Source organism: Hipposideros armiger, unplaced genomic scaffold (genome assembly GCF_001890085.2).
Source record: "Hipposideros armiger isolate ML-2016 unplaced genomic scaffold, ASM189008v1 scaffold_591, whole genome shotgun sequence".
NCBI classification, from domain to species: Eukaryota; Metazoa; Chordata; class Mammalia; order Chiroptera; family Hipposideridae; genus Hipposideros; species Hipposideros armiger.
In genome coordinates this window covers 1,078,929-1,088,530 of record NW_017731941.1, presented here as the reverse complement: position 1 = coordinate 1,088,530, position 9,602 = coordinate 1,078,929, and the positions used below count along the sequence as shown (strand labels likewise).

The 9,602-nt window shown below is 49.2% G+C and overlaps 1 protein-coding gene across 1 annotated transcript; it reads left to right on the top strand.

Annotated features, from left to right (window-relative positions):
• The first annotated feature begins 2,578 nt into the window (after positions 1-2,578).
• SPINK4 (serine peptidase inhibitor Kazal type 4) lies at positions 2,579-9,595 on the top strand. The gene is made up of 3 exons (XM_019624452.1): positions 2,579-2,982; positions 7,210-7,250; positions 8,716-9,595. The coding sequence occupies exons 1-3, from the start codon at positions 2,922-2,924 to the stop codon at positions 8,830-8,832; spliced, it is 219 nt and encodes a 72-aa protein (XP_019479997.1). The 5' UTR covers positions 2,579-2,921; the 3' UTR covers positions 8,833-9,595.
• The last annotated feature ends 7 nt before the right edge of the window (positions 9,596-9,602 follow it).

The window sequence follows — 9,602 nt, the reverse complement described above, 5'->3', positions numbered from 1 at the left end:
GAGACCCAGCATTGCCAGCAGGGCTCTCACACATCTGTTTCCTCTGCCAGCAACATTGTTCCACTCTGCCCCGCCCACTCACCCCTTGGCCTTCTCTGACTTTCCAGGTGGATAGGTCAGTCTTGGATTCACCCAAAACACCAAGCGTGTCTCATTCATGGAACTTATCCCAGTGACAATGATACAGCTCTGCTGTGCATTTGGTACCAGTCACCTACTCAACCACAAGCTTCTTAAGGGCCGGAGCTGTGTCTGACTTGTTCTCTGCAGTATACAAACACTCAGCATGGGACTTGGCACAGCTGCTCATTAAACTCTTGTTGAATGAACGAATTCTGAATTAATGAAGGTTTGTTTGGATGAATGGATGTCCACAGAGGTGCTGTCCAATAGCCATTGTATATATAATAGGAGTCACGTTGATGCTTTGGAGGGACAGCAGATTAAGAAGCTTGTTATTATGAATGAATCTAGGAAGTGTTTGAGGAAAGAGACCTTGAACACGGGGCAACAGAAGTGGGCTCAGCTCCCCACAGGCCACCCTTGATTTTACTCTGGATTTTGAAGGTTTCCTGTTCCCTTGGACCAGCTAGAACAATCAGCAGTCATTCCTGCCACATTGATAGAGGTCTAAGATCCAAAACAAGGGAGGTGACAAACTCTTTTGCTCCCCCTCTGTCCCTTTCTCACTCTGACCTGGGGCATTGGCAGACAGATCTGGGGACCAGATGAGAAATACAGAGAGGCCCAAGAGTTTCATCATATGCAAGAATGGGGCTGGCAAGGGGCTGGACCTGCTCGGCCTGGAGGTGCTTACCTGGGGTTCATGCAGGTGCAGGAGGCTAGAGACAGAGCTGGGACACCCCCATCCCCGACCCCTACCCTGGGAGTCTCACAGAAGCAGACCTCTTATGTCAGGAAGGACGCTGTTCCAAGCCATTCAACAATGAAACTGGTGGGTGGTGAGCTCCCTATCACTGAAGGACGACTGGCTTCCTGATAAGGCTGCTATCAAGGAAGGCCTGAGTAGAAAATGGGAAACCAGGACCTAGATGACCTTTAAAGTTCCCCTCCCTTAATGAGATGATGTTCTTGCTTTAGGACAGGAAATCATCATCAAATATTTGCTGTGCCTGGCTAAGCAATGGAAAGATAGCTGCCACCTGCCTCAGAGGCATCCGTTGGCTGTGCAGTTTCCTGAGGGCAAAGGATCGCCCAGCTGAGTCATGGACCTCAAGCTGGGCTGGGCTGAAGACATGGGGCTTCTATTGGTCTGTAGGGGTGACTGTCTGGCTCCCTGGGACTCCCAAAGGGGTTATTCTTGAACATCTAAAAGTCAAGTTGTTGTCCTTCAGTCTTAGTTGTGGAGGGCACAGCTAGCTCTAAGCCCAGTCGCCATTTTCAATCTAGTTGCGTGTGTGTGTGTGTGTGTGTGGGGGGGTGTGAAACGCGGCCTACCATCCCATGCGGGAATTGAACCGGCAACCTTGTTGTTAAGAGCATGTGCTCTGACCAACTGACCCATCCAGCTGCCCACCGGCAGCTCAGCTCAAGTCGTTGTTTTCAATCTAGTTGCAGAAGGCGCAGCTCACTGGCCCATGTGGGAATCTAACCAGCAACCCTGTCGCTCAGAGCACACGCTCTAACCAACTGAGCCACCCAGCCGCCATTGAAATCTTTTAAAATAAAAAGGTGTTTTAAAAAAACCTGAAATTTTGGGCCAGCCGAGTGGCTCAGTTGGTTAAGCGCTCGCTCAAGAGTGCAAGCTCTGAGCAACTAGCGGTTCAATTCCCCGCCCAAGCTGAGCTGCTGCTGAGCTGCCAACAGGTGGCAGGATGGCTCAGCTAAAAAAAAAACTAAAAAAAAACACTGAAATTTTGATTAGAATATTTTTGAGTGAGGCCCAGCATCTGCAGTTTTAAATTCTCCCCTGGGAAAACTAATCTGTAGATGGAGCTGAAAACACTGATCTAAATGAATTAGAGAAATACATATGTAAATAAAAATTTATTCTTTAAATAAGTCAGAAAGTTTTTGAAAGTAGATAACCAAATATCTCATTCATATATATTGTGTAAATATAGATATTGATTTTTCTTGATGTCTACATTTAAGCCATTAAAATGCAAATGGACAAAAAATACGTGAAAATCATGAGAGCATGTTCTTTACAATATGTTTTATTTTGTCCTTTTCCCCCTTCTGTCACTTGTGCCCTCTTCATGGTGCCCCCCCCCCCAAAAAAAAGAAAAAGAAAATGATGTAAAATGAAAGATTCCTATTTACATTTACACCCCATTTCATACTCTGCAAAATGTTTTCCCATCTGCTATCACTACTCTTATCTTCACAGCAACCCTATAAGGGAGACAGCCAGAATTATTCCTATTTTGTACATGGGAAAACTGAGGCCCTATTAAAGAAAGTAATCTTTTCTGAGGTCACTAAGTTGGTTGGTGGAGGCATGAAGAAAGGAACCCATGGCTCCGGGCCCTTTTCTCTGCCTCCTGCCACCTTCTAGTTGCTTCCCCACCCCCCACCCCCGCCCTTTCTTTCTGAGCTGCCTCTTTTCTCTCTCTCTCTCTCTCTATTTGATTTCTCTGTTTTTCTTTTTCAACTTCAATTTCCCTCTCCCTCTTTCTCCAGTCCTCAGACTGGCATCAGCTTTGTAAGTTGTCAAACTTTTCTTTACTTTGGAAATCTGACAGGCCCATAGTCATAACCACCCGCCTGCCACCATGAGCTTACTATCTCTGCCCAGATCAAGCCCTTTCCAGATGCTAGGGTGCGGACATTAGCTCCTGGACTCTCCCTCTGGCCCCAGATAAGATAAGAGTAGGGATCAGCACTATAAAGGGGCCCCTCGTCCTTCCCCTGGCCCAGGCTTCAGCTAGCTGAGCCCACATCAGCCCAGGATCAATATGGCTGTCCACCTGTGGGTGGTGACCCTGGCCTTGGCTGCTCTCCTCATTGTGGACAGGGGTGAGTGGGCAGAGCCTGGATTCTCTGTGGTTTGGTATTGGTAGGTGAGCTTGGGTTGGGGGCAGAGGCAGGGCCTGGAGCACCCTGTGAGACCTTGGTTTCCTGCATATACCTTCTTTCTGTGCCCTTCCACCATGGTGGGAAAAGCCCTGACCTAGGAGAAAGGAAACCTGAGTTTAAATCCTGATTCTGGCCCAGAATTGCAAAAATCCCCTCCCCTCTTGGGGCCTCATTTCTCCAGCTTCAAAGTAGGAGGTTGTTCTAGTTCAAGGCTGCCTAGAGCAACTACTGGGCTAGAGATTGGGGAGGCAGAAGGGAGCAGGCCTGTTTCAGGGGAGACAGAAAAGTCTGCTGGGTCCAGGGTGGTGGGTGCCGAAGGGCCTGTTCTGGGTCCTCTGAGCTCCCGTCTGCTCTGACAGGCTGTGACTGTGGTACTGAGAGCAGCTGGGTGAGCCCATGGGAACCCTCTTCCTGGGAGCATTTGCCCTGGGCTGGACATGTGCAACTGGGATGGGGCTTCCTCAGGGCCTGGGGCACCTGTGCAGTCTCACACCTGCTGCGTATCAGGCATTGTTCCGGGCCCTTAGGACACATCAGTGAGCAAAACAAAAAAGAACTTCCCTGATGGAGCTTAAATCCAATAGAGTAGGAGGGAGGGAAATAGACTATAAAAAAGATACGTGTAAAGTACATTAAACAGCTTATTAGAAGCTGATAAAGGCTAATGGAAAAAATAATGGGGCAGGGTGATGGGGATTGGGACAGGGTTGCAACGATAAATCAGGGGAGTTCTTCAGAGGCTGATGTTTGAGCAAAGCTTGAAGGAAACGAGGGAGTGAGTCATGTGGATATCTGGGAGAAGGTTCCAGGCAGGAACAGGCAGTGCACAGGCCCTGGGGTGGGAGCATCCCTGGAGCGTTCGAGGTACAGCCAGGAGGCCAGTGCTGCTGGAGGGAAGTGAGGGGCAGAGTTCGGAGCGATGGGAGGGGAAATAATAGAGGCAACTGGGAACTATCCTGGGTAAGGCCTTGAAGGCCAATGTGAACTTGGCTTTCCTCTGAGTGAAATGGGAGGTAATAAAGGGTTTTGAGCACAGTTAATGTGGCGAAAGTATCTCTCTGGTTGCTGTTGAGAACAGACTAAAGGGGGAAGCAGCGAGGCTACTTAGGACACCTGGATGAAACCATGATGTTACAGATCAAGGCCAAGCAGGACATCAAGGCCATTGACCTCATGGCCAGTCCCATTCCCATTCCTCAGCTGGGGACATAGACCCAGGGGCTCGGGGGCTCTGGGGCGGCACAGCCTGCTTACTTCCAGCCTGGCTTCCTTTCCCTGAGTACTTTTCCTGTTGGGAACACTGAGGGGGACTGCCCTGAAGAGAGTCTTTGTGCCCATTTCAGATTCCTGCTTTGGCTGAGTGAGGAGGGGGCACCTTGGGCGAAGGTGAAGAGCAGCCTGAGGGCGGGAGGGGGTGGGGGAAGATGAAACTTCTTCCCACATTCTCCAGGAAGAAACTCCTCCCCACAATGCACTTTAGTGGTCAATTCCTGAACATTTGCTATGTAGGGGGCATTGCCACATGGGAGCAGAGACAAGGGAGCCCCAAGGAGCTCAGGTCCATAGAGAGGCAAGAGTGGCCCAGTGAGTGGGACAGCACGTGGTGGTGTGAAAGAAGCTGTTATGGTCTGAATGTTTGTGGCCCCCAAAATTATATGTTGAAATCCTAACCCCTAAGGTGATGTTCTTGGGAGGTGGGACCTTCTTGGGAGGTGATTAGGTCATGGGGTCAGAGCTCTCATGAATGGTTAGGGCCCTTATAAAAGGGGCCCCAGAGAGCTCCCTAGCCTATTCCACCATTGAGGACATGGTAAGAAGGCATGGGATAAAACTTGCCAGAAACCAAATCTGCCCATGCCATGATCTTGAACTTCCCAGCCTCTAGAACTGCGAGAAATAAATATTTATTGTTTATAAGCTACCTAGTTTATGGTATTTTTGTTATAGTAGCACAAACAGACCAAAACAGTGGCCTAAATCCAAACCTGAGCAAGAAATCCTGGGGGACATCAGAGAAGGCTTCTCTGGGAGGTGGCATCTGAGCCTTGAAAACATGGTCCGAGTCAATGGGAGGCGATGGGGAATAAGGACATTTCAGGCAGAGGGTACAGGATGATTCAAAGTAGTCTGTTCTAGGAAGAGCAGGCAGAGAGGAATAGCTGGGGTGTAGGGACACGAAGAGGTACACGAGGAAGTGAGTCCAGGAGGAAGTTTGGGACCAGCTCATGCTGTGCCTTAAACATAACATGAAGGAGCTTGGTGATCATGACAGGGAGCGGTGGAAGGGCTTTATATATTTTTAATGCTTTTTTGTGCCCTAACAGTTATATACCATGAAATGCACAAATCTTACTCAATGAATCTTATTCAATGAGTTTTGACAATGCATATACTTGTGTAACCCAGACCCCTATCAAGATACAGTACCCCAGAAATTTCCCTCCTGTCTGTCAATCCCCACCCCAGAGGCAACCACTGCTCTTTATTCCCCCAGAGATTAATCTGGCCTGTTCTAGAATATCACATAGAAAGTTGCATTTACCCCCAGGCTGCCTTTGATCTTGACCTCCAGTCTGTAGTCTTTTGTGTCTGGCTGCTTTGGCTCAGCACGTTTTTTGAGATTCAGCCATGTTGTTGCATTATCAATTGTTGCCTATTTTTTTATCAATAAATTGCCCATTATCAATTTATTGCTGAGTTGTATCCCACTATATGTGTGGGTCACAGTTCATCCATTCTCTTGTTGAAGGGCATTTGGTAATTTCCAGTTTTGGCAATTATGACATGGAAGGGTTTTGAGCTATGTAGACAAGGCTCGATTTGCATTTTGATGCCCCAGTGCCACGCTTAAACAGCATGCCAGAGGTCAGTTAGTCTCAGCTCCTTTCTCCCTCTCTATCTTGGAAATCTCTTGCAATAGAATTCCCAGGAAAAGCAAATACACAATGCCTTGTATACCTCCACTGATGGAGCGCTCTCCACTTCTGAAGACAGCACCCTTCATTGAAGCATAGTTCCCACTGAGAGAAAATTCGGGAACCTAAACCTGCCCTTCTAAAGCCTCCTCGTATGGATAGGCTCTGCCCAAGAGGTTGAGAAGCACTCATCTCTCCCTTGGCCCCAAGACAGGTCTTCAGAGACTTCAGAAAACATCCTGTCCTTCTCTAATTTACAGACACCTTTCCTTCCACCTGTGGTGTTAGATATGGCTCCTCATCCATCCATCATACTCGCTAGTTACATCATAGTTTCTTCAGGTTCTCTAAGCAGTTCATCCAGACCTTCAGGGGCCATGCAGCACACCTGTGTGTGTGTGGAAAGAGCCAGACTAGGTGGTGACAGACTCATGTGCAAACCCCAGTTCTGCCCTTAACTGTGTTGCTTTATCCCTGAGCCTCTTTCATAGGTTGGTCAAGTTCTCCAGGAAACAGACTCAGATGTGCATGCGGTTTATGGGGAGTGCTCATGGGGGTAACACCTGGGAGGGGTGAGGGAAGATGACTACGATGCAGTGTAAACAGAGGCCTCTGATGACCCTGTGGGAGCTTTGGAGCAGGGGCGGCACTTCCACATTGTTCTGAAAAGAGATGATGTTGTTCCCACGTCAACCTGTTGTTGGATATAGGCTGTTCCTGGGTAGGGGATGAACCTTGGGCGAGGTGGCTCTGTTCTCTGAGGGCAATTCCTAGGAAGGGACCCCCTATGAGTGGCAATGCTCTTGGCAGCTGAGGAAATGAGTGCCTCGGTCCTGAGGGTGGAATCCAGGTAGCAGACCACAGCATCCACTACTATCTCCTTTCTTCCTTGTTACATGGTTGTAAGAGGGGTGTGAAGAGCAGTAAGATCATGTATTCTCAATGCTTTGCACATAGTAACTGAATTGTTGTTTTTATTATTACACGGGGCACAACAATTCCAGTGGAATCTGACTAAAAGGAACAACCTGGACTGTCACCTCCCTAATTCTAGACTTTCTGCCTCTGTTTATATAACCCAAGGTCACAACACCTTTCTGGGAGCCCCACTGCCTGGAGACTCACTTCCTTTCCTTGAGGAATTCCAGACTGGGGAGTGGCTGGAACAGGTCCCCTGTAGAAGCAGTCCTCAGACCCCTGTACTTGGGGCTTAGAGCCAACATCACGTAATTCTTGCTGTTTTGCCTTTTAGAAATGCCAGCATCGGCAGAAAAGCTCGTTTTCTCAAGAATGGTAAGGCAGCTGCTTGCAGTTCTGGCCTTCCCTCCAGAGGGAGCCCTCCCATCCATGCTGGGAAACCAGCGTTTTTCTTCTTTACACCCCTGCTTAGATAACTCCAGTGGCCCCCTTAGATAACTCCAGTGGCCCCCTAGTGGTCAGGGTGGCCTCCTGAGCCTGTGTGTTCCCCAGGCTAGCCCTTCCAGGCTAAGCAGGCCTAGCCCCTTTACCAAAGTCCCAAACCTGGTATCAAGGCCCTTGAGAGATCTGCCCCAGCTTGGTCTCCATGGTCCCTTTCAGCAGTGAGATACTCCCCACCCAGGCTCAGCAGGACCAAGTGTGCTCTGCTTTATATAGTGCAGACAGACAGACTGTAGGGCTCAGGCCAGAGAGGTGGCCCTGGAACACTGAATGTCCCTGTGCAGATGCCAGCCTCCCAACCACACCCCACCATCCATCCCTTCACTCTGGAGCACAGACACCAAGTTGTCCCTGAACCCTGATTTCACCTTGGCCCTGGGTCTGATGTCCCCAGGGATCCGAAGGCAGTGGTAGTGGTCTCCTGAGACCCTCGACCCACCCTTCACATAGGTGAATGAGAGGCTCAAAGCCACCTTCTCATCCAGCAGCTCCAGCATCTTCACCATCAGCCCATAAGAACCCAGCCCTACATACTCTGTGCCAGACAAAGAGCCAAATACTTCAATACATTATTTCAATTAACCCTATGTGAGAAGAATACCATTATTATTTAGTGTTTGCCGATGAATAAACTAGGGCTCAGAGAGTAGACATAGCTCATCCAAGTTTACACAGCCCGTTAGTGCAGAACTCAGGTCTCCAGGAGCTGGGGCCTTCACTCTGCACCGCACTGCCTCCCTCACCCTACACCTACCCCAGACTGCGAGCCTGACCGGAACTGGTTCTGAGCCTGACCTCAGGCCTGGCCTGAAACCCTTTCAGACTGAGCCTCAGCTAAGTCCCAAACCCTGTCTCATTTCTCCAGCTTTCCCACACCAGGGGCCTGATAGGTCATACAGGCCAAGGTGAGTTCAGGAGCCCCAGAAGAAGAGGGGCCTTCTGGCATGATGGGTGGTTTCTGTCTCCTAGGGTCCTCAAGAGGGCCAGCAGCAGAGGTTCCAGTTGGATCAACTGAGGAATATATGAACCCACCCTAGAAGCTTGAGGGCACACTCACTCCACACACATAGACTAAACACAGGCACCCTTGGATGCCTGCATACTTGGGCTCAGTAGACACAGGTACACACTAATGTACACACAGCAACAGCCACACACATGGTCATGCATGCATACACAGGCTAACATGCCAAGGTTGGTTTCATGCTCACTGGACCCACACTGGGGCCTTCTTGAATCTGGCTCTTCCCTGGGGCCCCTTTGGGGAGGGGAGGAGCCCCTGGGTTCCTCCTCACTGCCTCTGAATCCCTGAGCGCCCTCCCTCTCTTCTCTTCCACAGCCCATCTGTGAGCATATGGCAGAGTCTCCAGACTGTTCCCAGACATCCAACCTGGTCTGTGGCACTGATGGAGTCACATATAACAGTGAATGCGAACTCTGCTTGGCTCGGATGTAAGTCAGCCCCTCACTTCCCCCTCTGCTTGCTTGGATGGGCCCCATCTCTAGTGCATACAAGTCTGAAAGGAACAAGACTTGACCTACACACTTGACCTGAGAAGAGTTCTTCATTTGCCCCTACAGAATGAGCATGAGTATAATGCATGTACATGGTTCCAAGCAGGAAAATACAGCTGGTAGGGAGCTGGGGTAAGGGCAGAAACCCTGGGTTCTATTCCTTGTTCTGTCTGACTAGGTGACCTCATTTATTTATTCATCCAGCCAACAATTATTTATTGAGCACCTAGTATGTGCTAGGCACTGGGGATACAACAGGGCATAATAAACTAGACAGCATCATTGGCCTCCTGGGGTGTAAGGTCAATCTCAGGGGTAAGCCAAGCTGATGGTTAGCCAGTTGCAACATAGAATGCTAAAGGCTCTGGTGGGAGTACACAGGGTTCTGTGGGTGTAGGGCAAGGGCAGGGAATACTTCCCGGAGGAGGTAACATCCCAGCTCAGCTCTGAGGGATAAGCAGAAATTAGCTAGGAAAACGAAGAAACAAGGAAAGGTAATTCCAAGTAGAGAAATGAGTTTGAAAAGGCGTAGAAGGGAAAGCAAGTTTGTATTTGAGGAAATATAAGACATTGGATACGCTGGAGTATAAAGCTTAAATAGGGGAGAGGCAAGAAATGAGTCTAGAAAGGTGGGCAGGCCCAGAACATGACATTGGTACATCAGGTCACCTGTTTGGTCTCCTGTCTTCATTAATAAAACCCTTGAGCCAG